This window comes from Balaenoptera acutorostrata, chromosome 11 (assembly GCF_949987535.1).
Source record: "Balaenoptera acutorostrata chromosome 11, mBalAcu1.1, whole genome shotgun sequence".
NCBI lineage: Eukaryota > Metazoa > Chordata > Mammalia > Artiodactyla > Balaenopteridae > Balaenoptera > Balaenoptera acutorostrata.
Window position 1 is genome coordinate 62,747,021 of NC_080074.1, and position 15,884 is coordinate 62,762,904.

A 15,884-nucleotide genomic window follows, 5' to 3' on the forward strand; every position below is an offset into this window, starting at 1 on the left:
CAAAAGTAAGCTACAAGAAGTTGAGGGCAAGCAAGTCTTTGACACTCACAGAGGCTGGATTTTCTTCAGCTTTCTTTGGCTCAAGTGCAGATCTGGAGTCTTGATCCTTTTTGCCATCTTTCCTGCAGAGACATGAACAACTTTAGGAGAGGACTCTCCCAACACTCACAAGGAGTTCTGAGGTACTGAATAAGCACCTCCAATCAACAGTTCTGGCTATCTGGACATTTTGTAATCTAGATTCTCAGAATTGTAACTGACTATATTGGTTGACTTAATGGGTTCACAGTGGGAGATCTGGCAAGGCTTGGAGAACCAAGAACTTCCTCATACAAAGACACAGGTATCTAGCATCAGATCAAAGATTACAAATGAGGAGGGAACACACGTACCTATCTGACTCCTTCCAGTGGTCTTTGTTCCCTCCATCTCCTGGACCACGGCTGGAATTTCCACTTTGGCCTTTTGGGGCACTCACCCCATCTACTTTATTTTCATCTGCTTGAGTGGAGACACAAAAATAAATGGAAGTCAGTAAAATAAACACTCTCCCTCTCCCAGGTTTCCCTTAAGCTGAAGAGAAGTGTGCCCATATGTACTGAGGGAAATAAAAACTACCCCCAATCCAGATTTCCTTCCTAAGCCCTTCTTCCCTTCTATTATCAGACACAGTCACACACACACACTGCAAACAAGATCCACTAAAAAATTCCACCGTGGGGTTATGCCATCATAAAAAGCAAAGTGGAAATAAGGACTATGATGCTGTGTAGTGACCTTGGCCTGGCAGATGGCAACATTTCTAATCTGGACTGAGCATGTCAATTTCCTTCCGATTCTTTTTTTTCCCTTTCAAAGAAATGTTCTACCAGGAAAGGGCAGGGCTCTATGTTTTCTCCAAAGAGGCCACTCCTGCCCTCTACTGGCAAGAAAAGGCAGACAATCAAAGAACCTTCAACACAAAAAAATGGGTGCAAAATACAATGATATTCAGTATTTTGTGACTCCTCTATGGGGACTTTTTTATTTAGGCCTCTATCTGGGCGAATAACCTATTCCCCTCTTGACCTTACCTTTCCTTACTGGTCCTTCCTCAGATGGTTGAGCTGGAACTACTTTCCCTCCACCACTAGAAGGAAAACATGTAATCACATCCATCAGCTATCTTAGGGAAGGAACAGATAAGAAACTTCTACTTCAAGTGAAGTTTTACAGAGAACCAAAAATACATACTTAATGCTGTGAAACATTAAAATATGGGAAAGCAACAATGAAAACAATTATGTGAACTTGACCAAATGTCATGTCCTTTAGAATCATCATAGTCATGCTAGGTTAATCTTATCCCTCTACTTTACAAATGAGAATCCTAAAACTTAGGGAAGTGATGTGACCCCCAAGGCCGTACTGCCAGAATGTGGCATTGGTGGGTTCCGATTTATAGTGTGTGCAGATTGAGTCACCAAAGTGATGTTAACCAGCTATCAAAACTCCAGAAAACTGAACCACCGGCACACCACAGAATTTGAACTATGACAGCAAAGATGGCAGAACTTATCGGATGCCATAAGGCCAGTACCCCACAGGGCACCTTCCACCATGATAGCACAGCACTGAAGAGTCTATAGCCAACCAACTGCTATGTTTCCAAGCTGACTCACCTTGTAGGGGACTGCTGCTCTGTGTCTGAGCTCTGAGATCGAGCAGGAGGGTTAGAACTTCGCTTCACCCAAGCATTCTCCTTTGGTGGAGGGGCTGGCATTACCTTTAGAGGCTGTTCAGGTTTGGGAGGCTTAGAAGTTGGAGACTGACAGTCTTCCTCTTTATTGGGTGTTTCATTTTCTAGAGACTTCTCACTCTCTCTCCTTCGTGCATCTGTGAAGTCAGAATGGGAAGGTCAAAGCATCAGGAAAAAAGGGCTTATTGGACAACAATCTATTAAGACCTCAACAGAGTGGAAAACGGTCCACATCCGAGTTTACTGCTTTCCATCATTATTCTTAAATACAGACCTGAATTTGATTCCCAATAGATAAAATTATCCCCAAACTGGTTTCCAAATGTCCTCTGGTGAAAATGTTTTACTGACGCAAGAGAAATAGGAAAAATAATGACACTCCAAGGATAGCTATCTGACCTCTCTTAGGAATGAGAATTCTTTACTTTAGGATTATAAACTTTCTGTATTCTCCGTGTTAGAACGTTGGTACTTGGAGAAGGATACATATATGTGTGTGAAGGGGACCTACAATGAAATTGTAAACTCGAGGAACCACTGATCGACTTCCACATAGAGGCTCAACGCACATGTGCACACACACCCATAACAAAAGTCTCTTCTGGTACACATTTCTCAGACTTTTCAAAGCAGGTGTGAAAGTCAGATCAATCCATGCTAATACTCCAAAATCTCTGCATAATTTGGTTATGGATAGTTTACGGAAAAGGGCAATAATGAGATACCCACCCTGGTCTGACTTACTTCTGCCAGATGTGGCTGAGGTCCCCGTTTGTGATGACTCACTTCCTGTCCTCGATCGTTCCCGTTCCTGAGTTTCTTCACTTCGCCAGCTTGGGTGTCTGTATAAAAGAGATTTAACAAAATACATCATGTCCAGCTCAGTGAAGGCCACCCTGGACCCATGCCGACCCCTCAGGAACTATCGCTTATTAATATTTTATCCTGCTGGCTTTATTTATGTGTGGGTGCACGCACCTGTCTCTTTTGCTCAAACCGTTTGAAAGCGGCAGACATTAACATTCTTTGGTTCTAAATACAGGTATCCCCTGCTTTTCCGAAGTTTCCTTTATGCCACTTCACTTTTACAGAAAGATCCATATATGCTGCTGCTAACCGAAAGAAATCCAAAGAGGATTTCTGCTTTTACAAAAAAAAGACGAAAAGCGAAAATAGCATTCAGCGATTGTTTTGCAGCAAGCTGTTACCTGTTAGCAAGCTGTGCCCTAAAATAACCGCTTCTTCACTTTACACCATTTTGGCTTATAAGAGGTTCCGTAGGAATGCTCTACTTTTGGACAGCCGGGAAACAAGTGCCTCAGCAAGTGTCAGCTAGGGTTAAGAACATTCCCCTACATAATCTACGACTCTGCCCTCCCTTAGTGGTAACACAATTCCGCAAATTGCTCAAAACCAGGCCTAGCTTTTCAGCGTATTATAGGAGGTGTCTACCCTATTGGATGTCATGCCATCTTTTTAATAATAAACGTTCCTTTACACTATCCTGAAATAACAGATAATATAACCAACATACACACAAATAAAAGTAACTGGAAAATAATTTACAGCCTACACTTAGTATCAGTGAAAACATTTTGTCTACTCCATCCCTAATAACTTGAAAAGGGGTAAATCTATTCACCTCATTATGGTGTTTTACTCTATACAATAAAGCAGCATTTGGCAAATTTTTTCTTAAAGGGCCAGATAAACTTTATTTATAAAAACAGGTACAGGTCACAATTTGCAGACTCTTGTATTAAAGTACCACCAGGGCCCAGGAGGCCTTTTGAAAATCATGAGGGATAAACAACAACTCTTCATTGGGTAAAGAAACTTTCCCACACGCTGCAGACCACCTAGCAGCCCCACCCCACACGCACTAATGATAAGTGACAACCGGTAACACCCACATGAATTTCCTAAGTGCCCCCTGGGGATGTAAGCCCCCATTAAGAATCACTGGATTGGGGACTTCCCTGGTGGTCCAATGGCTAAGACTCTGCAATCCCAATGCAGGGGGCCCAGGTTCCATCTCTGGTCAGGGAATTCGATCCCACATGCCATGAATAAGTGTTTGTGTGCCGCAACTAAGAGCCGGCACAGCCAAATAAATAAAATAAATAAATGTTAAAATAAAGATTCAGGATTAAAAAAAAAAAAGAATCACTGGATTCATGGATGTGAAATCCATAATACAAGACCACCTCACCTCTCCCGAGGCCGTCGTTCTAGTTTTGGCTCATCCAGCTGACGCTGCAGTTTCTCCTGTTCCTTCTGTAGCCGCTCTTCTACTTCTCGTTCTCTAGCAGCTGTGTCAACAGGCTTTGCCCCTCCAAAGATAGAGGCTGCTCGACTGGACTGGGATGTGCTAGCAGAGGAATCATCTTCCTTAGGAGTACTCCGAGGCTTTAGGTTCAGTTTGGGTCTTTGGGGGGGACCTAAGTTAAATGAAACTCTAAGTAATAGTTTTTGAAAATCATCAGAAGCCGATGGCTGAAAGCCAGATTTCCAGACATACCTCTTACGAAATGCTATTTGGGATTCAGATTAGTGAGTGGCCTAGCCAATCCAGCAAAGGTAAAAAGGGAGATCATTAAAAAATGGGTGGCCCAAAGAACCAAGTCCAATTAATCTTTCCACTACCACATCCATGATGCAGTACCAGACTGAGGGAAAGACTAAAAACAGTAAAAATTTCAATGGTAAATTAAGCATTTACCATGATTACTATTATCTGGGGGAAATTTTTTGACTATGATAAGATATTGGATGAAAAGTATCTTGTTAAAAAATGTGGTCTGGAAGATGGATTGCTTCAGTAGGTTAAGACAAACTTGTAACAGTATGATGCGGAAGGCTCTAGTTCTTATATTCTTATCTCTGTATATAATATAAATTTGATGGTGATTCATAGGGCAAAGCATGCAACACCGAACATTAGAATATAAACTGTAAGGGAGTCTGACCTCTTCCTGGATCCAAGCTGTCAGAATATTTCAAGATAAACCTAAGTGCTTCAAGGATATTGTATTTCTCAAAATCAGTGTTTATCCTAAGTATTTCAGACACAAAATATATAGCAGATATAAAGAAAGCCTGTGTACATCAACCACCTGACACCACAAAAACCACTGAAGCCTCCCGATAACATGCTTAGTGCTGTGCTGTCTTCTCATAACTACTATGCTGAATTTGGTATCTATCATTCTTACGTGTGTCTTTGGTCTTTTACTACATATCTATGTATCTGCAAACAAAGAGGGTATTGTTTAGCAAGATTTAAATTTTCTACAAGGGTTTTAAGTTGGTAGTTTATATAACTTCCAAGATACATTTTTCATCTGTATAACTCTGCGAAGGGGCCATTTCCTATGTGAATAGGGTACAACTGGGGTCAGAAAGAGGAGCTCATTGAAGTCACACAGCTAACACCTGGTGGACCAAAGAATGAAATCCATGTTACTGAAGCAACTCCACTGCTCCTCCCACTATGGTACACAATGTCTCCTTCTTCCTTTGGTAATTTCGTTTACCTACTCAACAAGTAATTGGAACACCTATATTTCAGATACCATGCTAACGTCCGGAATATGATGGCTGGGCAGTTTTTGTGGAAGGGATGGAGACAACACTGAAGAGGCAGAGCAGTGAAGGCCCTTGTATGTCAGAGGTACAAAGGGATATCTTTCAGGCCATGAAGAGACAAGACAGGGTTTTAGAAGGAGGAGAATAACCTAATTAGATATTGTTCCAGAAAGACTACTTGGACCAATGTGAAAATGGAGTGAGGCAGGGAAATGTTAGTAACGTGGGCATAGCAATGAAATCTGAACAGAGGTAGTGGCAGTGACCCTGAGGACAAGGGGGCACAGATCTTAGAAGGAATGGGGGGTTTGATCATCAGGGGGGAAGGGGGGCTGGAAATCAGGTGTACAGCCATTGGGGGAGGCAAGAAATGGCATGAGAGGCAAAGGTCAGTAATCAATGAAGACTACATCTGAGCCTCTAGTTTTCTCACAAGTGAAGTGAAGATGATAACTTTTTATCTACCACATAGAATACTTAAATAATACCTGTATGAGCACTCAGCTCATTGTTGGTGCAGCGTAAATGCTCAATAAATGTTAGCTATTACTTCCAGGTTTCTTGCATGGAAACAGAGGAAACAGGTATCAGCAATGCTTTTAAGAATAAATTTTAGGGACTTCCCTGGTGGCACAGTGGTTAAGAACCCACCTGCCGGGCTTCCCTGGTGGCGCAGAGGTTGAGAATCTGCCTGCCAATGCAGGGGACACGGGTTCGAGCCCTGGTCTGGGAAGATCCCACGTGCCGCAGAGCAGCTGGGCCCATGAGCCACAATTTCTGAGCCTGTGCTCTAGAGCCTGAGAGCCACAACTACTGAAGCCCGTGCGCCTAGAGCCCGTGCTCCGCAACAAGAGAAGCCACTGCAATGAGAAGCCCGCGCACCGCAACAAAGAGTAGCCCCCCACTCGCCGCAACTGGAGAAAGCCCGTGTGCAGCAACGAAGACCCAACACAGCCAAAAATAAATCAAAAAAAAAAAAAAAAAAAAAAAAAAAAAGAATAAATTTTAAAACTTTTGTTTAAAAAACTGGAAACGTTACAACTTTTTTGTTTGAGGGAGGAATAAAGACTTTACCGTACAATTTCAATATGGCTCTGATGACTTGTGCCACCTCACGGTGTTTTATTAGTTATCTAGGTCTATCTTCCTCAGGGGATTATAGGAGATGCTGGATATAATAAAGCACTTGGGCTAAGACAGGGATATTAAAACACCAGGTTTGCTGTCTAAACATAATTACAGAGAAAAATTCTGGGGCCAAATACCTTACTTTTATTTATTTTATTTTTGGCCACACTGTGTGCCTTGGGGAATCTCAGTTCCCCAACCAGGGATTGAACCCAGGCCACGACAATGAAAGCCCAGAATCCCAACCACTAGGCCACCAGTGAACTCCCAGATACCTTACTTTTAAAATGACATCACTTGGGCTTCCCTGATGGCGCAGTGGTTAAGAATTCGCCTGCCAATGCAGGGGACACGGGTTCAAGCCCTGGTCCGGGAAGATCCTACACGCCACGGAGCAACTGAGCCCGTGCGCCACAAGTACTGAAGCCCGCGAGCCTAGAGCCCGTGCTCCGCAACTAGAGAAGCCACTGCAATGAGAAGCCAGCCCACCACAAGGAAGAGTAACCCCCGCTCGACGCAACTAGAGAAAGCCCGCGCGCAGCAATGAATACCCGTTGCAGCCAATAAATAAATACATACATAAAATGACATCACTCAAGTCAGAACAACAAATAGTGGCCTTTTATAATACTTTTTGAGAGGTCAGAGTTGTAACACAATATATGTTTTATATAAATGATATAATATCAGGGGCATAATTTTAGAATAGGTACACTGACATCTCACCATTAATTAATGAGTATCAACTACTTGGTATCAATGGCACTGAAATAAGCAACACCTGGTTTTTAACGCACAGTGCCAACCAATTACTGGCTATGAGACCATGTTTGAGTCTCATTCCTTCACTTGAAAAATGGGGCTAAAACAGCCTATTTTAAGTGAGATCATACTATAAGAATGTCTGGCAAATGTTTTTTCCTTTTTCCTTTGTTTATTCAATTAAATTTTAACTGAAAAAATCTATATGCTAAAACAGGTTAGAACTAGACTTCATTTCCATTATGTCCATTTTTATCTAATGCGCTTTCCATTATGTTCCAATGCAACCTTTACTATGTGTAGGTTCTATCTGTGCCCACTTAAGGGGTTTGAAACATAACTGAAAAATTTCCAACCAGTTACTCTAGTGGTAACGCCCCATTAAGTAAGCAAAAGCAAATGATTACCTCTATCATCACGCCTATAATCATCCCGAGAGTAATCATCTCTGGAGCTCCACGACCGGTCATCTCGTCTGTCATATCTGTCTTCATAGCGGTCCCCACCTCCTCTGAAGTCGTCATCCCTACGGTACCCACTACCAAATGCTCTTCTGCCACTGCCTATCCTGGAATCATAGCCTGTAAACATATCCCAAATTGTGATCATCACACTGGAGGGGAGAAGGCAAGAAAGGAGTTCTTAAAAGAAAGCAATTTAACTTAATTGTGTTTTACAACGACCTCTATCATAGTCTCTGCTGCCTCGGTCATCATAGCGATCTCGGCCCCCGTATCGATCCATGTCCCGGCGTGGGCCATCACGGTAACTGTCCCGATACCCATCACGATATCGGTCTGAATCATAACGATCTCGAAACTCTAGAGAGGAAAGAGACAGGTAACGTCATTCCTTTTTCTTTGACACCTACTGATAAAAACAAACATAGCCCATTAGTCAGTTTGCTTCCATGACTTCATATTCACTGCTGTGTCTGTTTTTATCAAAAAACAAAAAAAACAATTGCATTATATCCAAGGTAGAAGAATTTGTATTGAATTAAAGTTTCCTTGGTATTTATTTTAAAAAGTTCTCCACTAATTCAATAAATGTTGCCAGGCTAACAATTTAGGAGGGAGTTAGGGGGGAGAAAAATCTCTATACAGTGGTACTGCCTTATGTGTGGTTTCACTTATTTATTTATTTATTTATCTATTTTTGGCTGTGTTGGGTCTTCGTTTCTATGCGAGGGCTTTCTCTAGTTGCAGCAAGCGGGGGCCACTCTTCATCACAGTGCGCATGCCTCTCACTCTCGCGGCCTCTCTTGTTGCGGAGCACAGGCTCCAGACATGCAGGCTCAGTAGTTGTGGCTCACGGGCCTAGTTGCTCCGCGGCATGTGGGATCTTCCCAGACCAAGGCTCGAATCTGTGTCCCCTGCATTGGCAGGCAGACTCTCAACCACTGTGCCACTAGGGAAACCCTGGTTTCACTTTTTGAAGTTTCAGTTACCTGTGGTCAACCACAGTCCAAAAATTTTAAATGAAAAATTCCAGAAATACACAATTCGTAAGTTTTAAATTGCGTGCTGTTCTGAGTAGCATGATGAAATCTCGTGCCATCTCCCTCCAACCTGCCCGGGACGTGAATCATCCCTTTGTCCAGCATGTCCACGCTGTACAGTACAGTACAGTAAGATATTTTGAGAGAGAGAGAGATCACATTCATGTAACTTTTATTACAGTATACTGTTATGTATAGGAAAAAACATAGCATAAAACATAGGGTTCAGTAATATCCGAGGTTTCAGGCATCCAGGGGGGTTCTTGGAATGTATCCCCACAAGTGGGGTGGGGGTGGGGGTGGGGACTCCTTTATATCCCATAATGAACTTCCAGGATTAAAGATCTGAATACTAAAAATGTAAGCACAAAGCACCAGAAGAAAATATAGTTGGAATCTTTCATGCCTGATACCAAAGAACCAAAGACTACCTAAAAAGTTTAACATGGAGGGAATTCCCTGGCAGTCCAGTGGTTACGACTTCGTGCTTCCACTGCAGGGGGCATGGGTTCCATCCCTGATAGGGGAAGTAAGATGCCGCAAGCCACGTGGCCCGGCAAACAAACAAAAAGTTTAGCATAGAAAAACAATACACATACCACAAATCTGAGAGGCAAACAAAATGAGAAAAATATATGTAACATATGACAACTGGTTAATTATCTGTTACTGCTTAAGTAACAGAAACTAAAACGGGACATTGTTTTCTACTGCCCAAATGGAAAGGTTAAAATAAATGATACATCTTGTACTGGTGAAGTTTAGCACAATAAGTCAATTCCTACTCCGCTGAGTTAAAAATAGTTCAAAGGCCTTGAAAATTGTTTCGGAACTATGTACTAAAAGATTTAAAAAACATGTATACCCTCTGGGCCAGCTATTTAATTTCTAGGAATTTAACCTGAGCAAGTAACCGGACACATTATACAGATATACATACAAGAAGGTTCTTTGGATTGTTGTTTATAATATTAAAATCGTTGCATGCTATTTAGCTTCAGGTGACACGTCAGAAACCCAGATTTTTATATGGGAAAAAAAAAAAAAACCCTCAATGTCTAAACATGAACCAATTAAAAAACAAAACAAAAAAACTTAAAAGACATTTTGAGTTTGTGAGTAGGCCTAAGAAATATCTTAGTTTTATGACAGCTTCCTTTTAAAACAATGGTTTCATTTTGCAAAGGACATCATTTTGTCTACGTGAACATTCATCTGCAGGTAGTTTAAATTTTAAAAATTAAGGGACTTCCTGGTAGTCCAGAGGTTAAGACTCCGCGCTTCCAGTGCGGGGGCACGGGTTTGATCCCTGGACCGGGGCGAGGGGGACGCAGACGGACAGGGGGACGACACTAAGACCTCACAAGAGGCTTGGCGTGGCCAAACAAAACAGGTCTTGAATTTTATCCTTGTCGTCACATGTATGTTATGCTATCAAGTATTCCATTATATAGACAAACCACTACTTAGTCATTTCTTTACTCAACAGTAGGTTCTTTACATTAAAAAAAGAATTGACAGTGTTGAGTCTTTCTTCATGTATTTCAATAAAGTTGTATCATTTTCTCCACAAACGTTTTACAAAGCTTTTATTGGATTTAGGTGGTGTGTGTAAAAGTTGTAATTTATCCCATCTCCTACCCCATGACATTCTCTACTCCCCTTCTCTAAATTACATTTTATTTGCATATTGTTTCTCTCCCCGGTATAAATAATGTCCAACAAAGACAGTATTTTTGTCTGTTTTGTTCACTGCTGTATCCTGAGCTTACAAAAGTATCTGGCACGTGGCAGACATTTAGTATTTTTGAAGGTAATGAATTTTCTGTTATTTTAAAAGGCATCTTAAATTTTTTTTCTGCATCTACTGCTACCCTCCCCTTTATCTGCTATTGTGATCATCTACATTAACACATTTGTCCTATTACAAAACAACCCCCCAGAATACACAAGAAACTAACTAGATAAAAATGAACTTACTGTCTCCAAAGCTATCGTCACCTCTTCTAGGTGGGTAGTCATCAAAGCTGTCTGTAGCAGGACGGGCCCTCCAGTCTGTATCTGTTTTGTCAGAATCCCGATTTCTATCTCGGCCAAAAGAACGATCATCCCTGTCTACAGATATATAAAATGAAAAAACACAGGTTAGCTCACAAAAACTTTTGCCAGATATTTCTCATATGCACAGAGGCCCCCTCCTGCCCCCACATACTGTATTTCTTGCTTACACCACAGCGTCATCACGAAGTCGCCCCAGGCCCCATAAGTGTACTCTCCAACTCAACCAAGTGACTCCCTTCCTCACATTTATTCCTACTGGTTTAATGCTTACCTGTCTCATCTTCTGTATAGGCATCTTAAAATTTTTTAAAGATAGGCCAGGAACCCCCTGAAATATACATGAATCAGGCTCCTCTTGTGTCCAGTGTGCTGCTAGGTACGTAATCTATTTAGTATATATTGAATGTTCATCTAGGTCAATCAGGGTTTCTCAGTCTCAACACTACCAACATTTTGGGCTAGACAATTCTTTGTTGGGGCGGCTGTCATACGCATTATAGGATAGTCCCTGGATACTATTAGACGTTAGGAGCCCTCCCCACAGTTGTGACAACCCAAATGTCTCCCAACGTTGACAAATATCCCCTGTGAAGCAAAACCATCCTCAGTCAAGAACTACTGCTCAAGGTTAAGGTGGCCCCCACTATTTGCCTCTACTACAAGTAACTGGGGAAGGGCACCTCTGCTTTGTCTTCCCAGGACCATGACAAAACAAAACATTCAATCATCTTTCCTACCTTTATCCTGTGCTTGATCAGCAACGTCCACTCGAATTCTCCTGTTACCTAGAGACTGAGAGCATAGGACCATATTAACCAACCTTTTGCCCCATTATGCACAAATCCCATGAGTGACCTTGAACGTCTGGGCATAGCAGAAGCACTGGGGGAAGGAAGATAAAGGAAAAACACTGTAATCTAGCCAACACTACAATCTGTTGGCTAAAGAATCCTTTATAAAGACTTGAATATAAAATAACCCCCTAGAATTAACATTTAAGTTGGGCTTAAATGAATGTTAGGTCAATTATCTTACTATTTTTATGAAGTCAAACCTCACAGAATAGATTTAACTTTTTAACTATCACAGGCAATTTGTCACATGTAATAAATTAAAAACATTTTCTAGACAACTAGCTAAATAAAAGGTATTATTTGGGTCCAGAGCAATTATGCATTCAAGCATTTTATAGAGTCCCTACTATGCACCAGCAAAGCTGCATAAAGCATGGTCTCTGTTTATAATCTCAAGTTCTTTCACTCAGTATTACCTTAGGATAAATCAGTTCCTCCAGGATACCCTCTGATTTCCCTTTCCCACATCACTATTTATATACTTTGAACCCAATTAATTCTACTGATGATATTTTTCTCATTTCATAGTAGAATCTACAGTTGAAGAAGGGTAACAATGAAATTTAGTTAAGAACACCTGGAATTATATTAAATACCACTATGATGATATCTCTAAATACAAACTAACTCTTAAGTCTGGACCATGACAACATCTTATTTAACAGTCAATTCAGCAAACTTCAGATAATAACAATTGTATGGTATTCTTTTTCTTATTCAGACTGAGAGTTAAAAACTAGTAATGTTAATAAAACCTAAAATGACCTAAGAAAAACTTTCAAACAACTTTTGCTTTCCACATATTTAACTAAATACATGAATTTTATTCCTATTTGACATCTGCTTCAGATTATCATGGTGGTACTCAAGTTATGAGATAGGAAAAATATTTTAAGAGGAGTTGCTTTCAATCACGTCCAATGGCAGACATGGACCATAGAATTATGGCACAAATGGCATTGGAAATTGCCTTCTCAACGAACAATGAGAGGTTTCTGGAATTAAAAGAGAAAAAAACAGCCTTTTTTTTCTTTCGATATATCATCAGTTTGATTTCTAAAGTCACTCACTAGAGATAAAAAAGCAGTTCTTGGGTTAGAAACTTCCGTCACTAACAAGTAACTAAATGTTTCAACACCCTGCTCTGGCTAGCCTAAGAATCCCTACGTGGCACCTATCACTTAAATAACTGTATTTCAATTAGATTTAATCTCTATCCCCCCTCAGGTATTAACAGCTAAATCTCCTCTCCCCACTGAACCTCTAGTGTCTGGATTAAAAAACATCTATGGGCAATGTTACAAAGCAGGACTGAATGTTTACTGTCATTCTCCTGTAACAGATTCCCAGGAGCAAGTATTACAAATGACATCTTAGTGAGAAATGTTTCTGAGCCCTCTTAAAAATAAAAAATTACTTCCCTGAAAATGAGGTAATGCCTTTAAATACTAAAATAACATGATTTTTCTATTTGCCTTCATCTGGTCATATTATTTTGAAAAAGCAAAGCCACGAAGCTGAGGCAAAGCTGTGAGTGAACTAACGTGAGATTTTATTAAGGACTTCGTGGTGGATTTCTTCACAATTTCCCACCTAAACATGTTCCTGAATTACTAGGCCCTGCTGAACTTGCAGAAGGGAGGTGTGACGTGCTAGATGTTGAATGTTAACCGGTATATTGATAAATAATCCAGGCTTTTCTTTGTAGGTATTATGGGAATCTTCGAAATAGCTACTGACCCGGCCTAAAAACTATCAGTTTGATAAACACAAGAGCTGTTAGCTCCCAGCCCTCAACCCCCACCCTTAGTTTATTTACCTCTTCATTGAGGCTCAGGGCACTGAGCAAGGAATCCAGGTCCTCAAACTCAGCGTAACCAAAACCTTTCAACCTCTCAGGATTGCTGGGTTCACGTGGTAAACGCACTGCACTGATCTAAGGAGGAAAGAAACAAAAAATATTTCCTAATTCAATGCTCTTGTTCATTTGTCTTCTTCCTCTTTTTTTTTTTTTTTTTATACCATTGTGTATGCAGTGAATTTCTCTGAAGAATACCCAAGAACCTGGCTGTCTCCAGGAGAAAAACTGGTACAGAGGGATACAAGAGAGACTTCATCGTATACCCTGTTAAACCTTTTCAATTTGAACAATATGAATTTAACCTTTAAGAAACTAAGGAGGTTCAGTGTAACATTTCTAGTTTTTAGTTGTTTTTCAGTTAAGAGGAACTGCCTGTGTTCCACAATTAGTTTATTTCCAATTTTTGTCTCTCAGAAATCTGACAGTTTCTGCCAAAAAATTTTCTGGGCAGTATATTTTTTGGCAAGCTGACTTACCTGAGAAACATTATTTACTGTCTTCATATATTAATAGCTTGGCTGAATCAAACACTGGATTGTAAACCCTCACCATACTTACCCCTTCTGCCGAATTCTGAGATGGTAAACCACTGAATTGTACTTTTCACTTTTTATGTCTGTTTTCTTACTCTTTTTACTTATTTCTTCATTTCTCCAATATTTTGCATATATTCAAGCTATCTTTTCCATCACTGATTTGATACTTTATTCTGGGCTCCTGAGATATAGATTTTGTCACAGTCGCTTTTAAATTCTAGTTTAACTCAACTTATGAGGAGAGCAGGAAAAGGAACAAAATAAAAAGGGAATAAAATAAAACGGAAGTAGCTACAGACCAATTCTAGAGCATAAAGGTGAAAAGCCTGAACAGGCCAGAGATTATTCAACACTCTACAGAAGAAAGAGGCTACTAGAGAGGAATCGAAAACAGGCCATACTTCTAATATGTACTATATAATTTAACAGAGAGTAAAATTTGTAACTTGTGATCAAAAATAATCACACAAGAAAAGCCAGCTACAGAAGTTGATGGCCCATTGCAGAGAACAGGATCTAGTAAAGAAGTCAACCAACATAGCAAAAGTGAAGGAGGATTGACATATTATACACTAATATGTATAAAACAGATAACTAATAAGAACCTGCTGTATTAATAATAAAAAAAAAAAGCGAATGAGGGAGGGACTTCCCTGGTGGTCCAGTGGTTAAGAATCCACCTTCCGGGCTTCCCTGGTGGCGCAGTGGTTGAGAATCTGCCTGCTAATGCAGGGGACACGGGTTCGCGCCCTGGTCTGGGAAGATCCCACATGCCGTGGAGCGACTAGGCCCGTGAGCCACAACTACTGAGCCTGCGCGTCTGGAGCCTGTGCTCTGCAACAAGAGAGGCCGCGATAGTGAGAGGCCCGCGCATCGCGATGAAGAGTGGCCCCCGCTTGCCACAACTAGAGAAAGCCCTTGCACAGAAACGAAGATCCAACACAGCCAAAAATAAATAAATAAATAAATAAATTAAAAAAAAAAAGAATCAAGTCTCATAAATAATCTATAAAAAAAAATATTAAAAAAAAAAAAAAAAAAAAAGAATCCACCTTCCAATTCAGGGGACGCGGGTTTGATTCCCGGTCGGGAAAGTAAGATCCCACGTACCGCGGGGCAAATAAGCCTGCGCGCCGCAACTAGACAGCCCAAGCACCCTGGAGCCCACAGCTAGAGAAGCCCGCATGCCGCAATGAAGACCCAACGCAGCCAAAATAAAAAAGTGAAAGAGGGAGCAGATTCTTAGAAGAAACCTAGTTTTTAATGTCTTCTCTTCGGCAAAGACTGGAGAAAAACCCAATAGAATTGGAAATTATTACTCATTCTTCCATTTTTGAAATCCTAAGTATTTTTTCATCAAAGTTTAGAAAAAGGATTCTTAGCACCTCATATTCACTTTTTCATCTTTCTGGAAACTTCTAGGTCAGTGTTTTCAAACATCCTGCCTTAAGCTTTTTAAGCAAGCCTGTGAATTCCATTATATGTGAACAGACTCTGTTAATAAAAACTACACATCTGCTCAGTTCAACGTATTCATATAAAAAATTAAAATGTAATTTTGATATAAGCCTGAATGTCAATAACAGAATAGCTGAGTTCAGAGAAAATTTCTTCCACTTTCCAACATTTACCTGGGTATGTCACCTTTAAACTTCATAGAGAAGGGATATATATTTTTGAGAGATTCTCTCCATATCAATAAGGTATTAAATTTGTTGATAAGACTGTCCGACTGGTTTTGGATGAGAACATTCTCAGCCAAAGGGCCTAAACACCACTAAATTACATACCTGTTTCTTCCAAGTATAGACACAACCTCAGAACCTCTCTCAACACAGAAATTCAGAGACAGTCA

At 40.5% G+C, this 15,884-nt stretch overlaps 1 protein-coding gene across 4 annotated transcripts in view; it reads right to left on the reverse strand.

Moving 5' to 3' along the window:
• Positions 1–15,884, reverse strand: part of EIF4B (eukaryotic translation initiation factor 4B) — a 28,011-nt gene that overhangs the window by 2,187 nt on the left and 9,940 nt on the right. Inside the window, exons 4-14 of one of the 4 annotated variants that reach the window (XM_007179414.3) lie at positions 13,452–13,568; positions 11,516–11,570; positions 10,698–10,832; positions 7,900–8,037; positions 7,624–7,797; positions 3,951–4,179; positions 2,483–2,580; positions 1,662–1,875; positions 1,074–1,129; positions 393–498; positions 50–122 (exon numbers count right to left, since the gene is read on the reverse strand). In XM_007179414.3, the coding sequence (XP_007179476.2) occupies positions 50–122; positions 393–498; positions 1,074–1,129; positions 1,662–1,875; positions 2,483–2,580; positions 3,951–4,179; positions 7,624–7,797; positions 7,900–8,037; positions 10,698–10,832; positions 11,516–11,570; positions 13,452–13,568 (1,395 nt within the window). Of the gene's footprint in view, positions 1–49; positions 123–392; positions 502–1,073; positions 1,130–1,661; positions 1,876–2,467; positions 2,581–3,950; positions 4,180–7,623; positions 7,798–7,899; positions 8,038–10,697; positions 10,833–11,515; positions 11,571–13,451; positions 13,569–15,884 lie in introns of all 4 variants that reach the window. The other 3 variants (XM_007179413.3, XM_007179412.3, XM_007179411.3) reach the window with 3 other exon arrangements.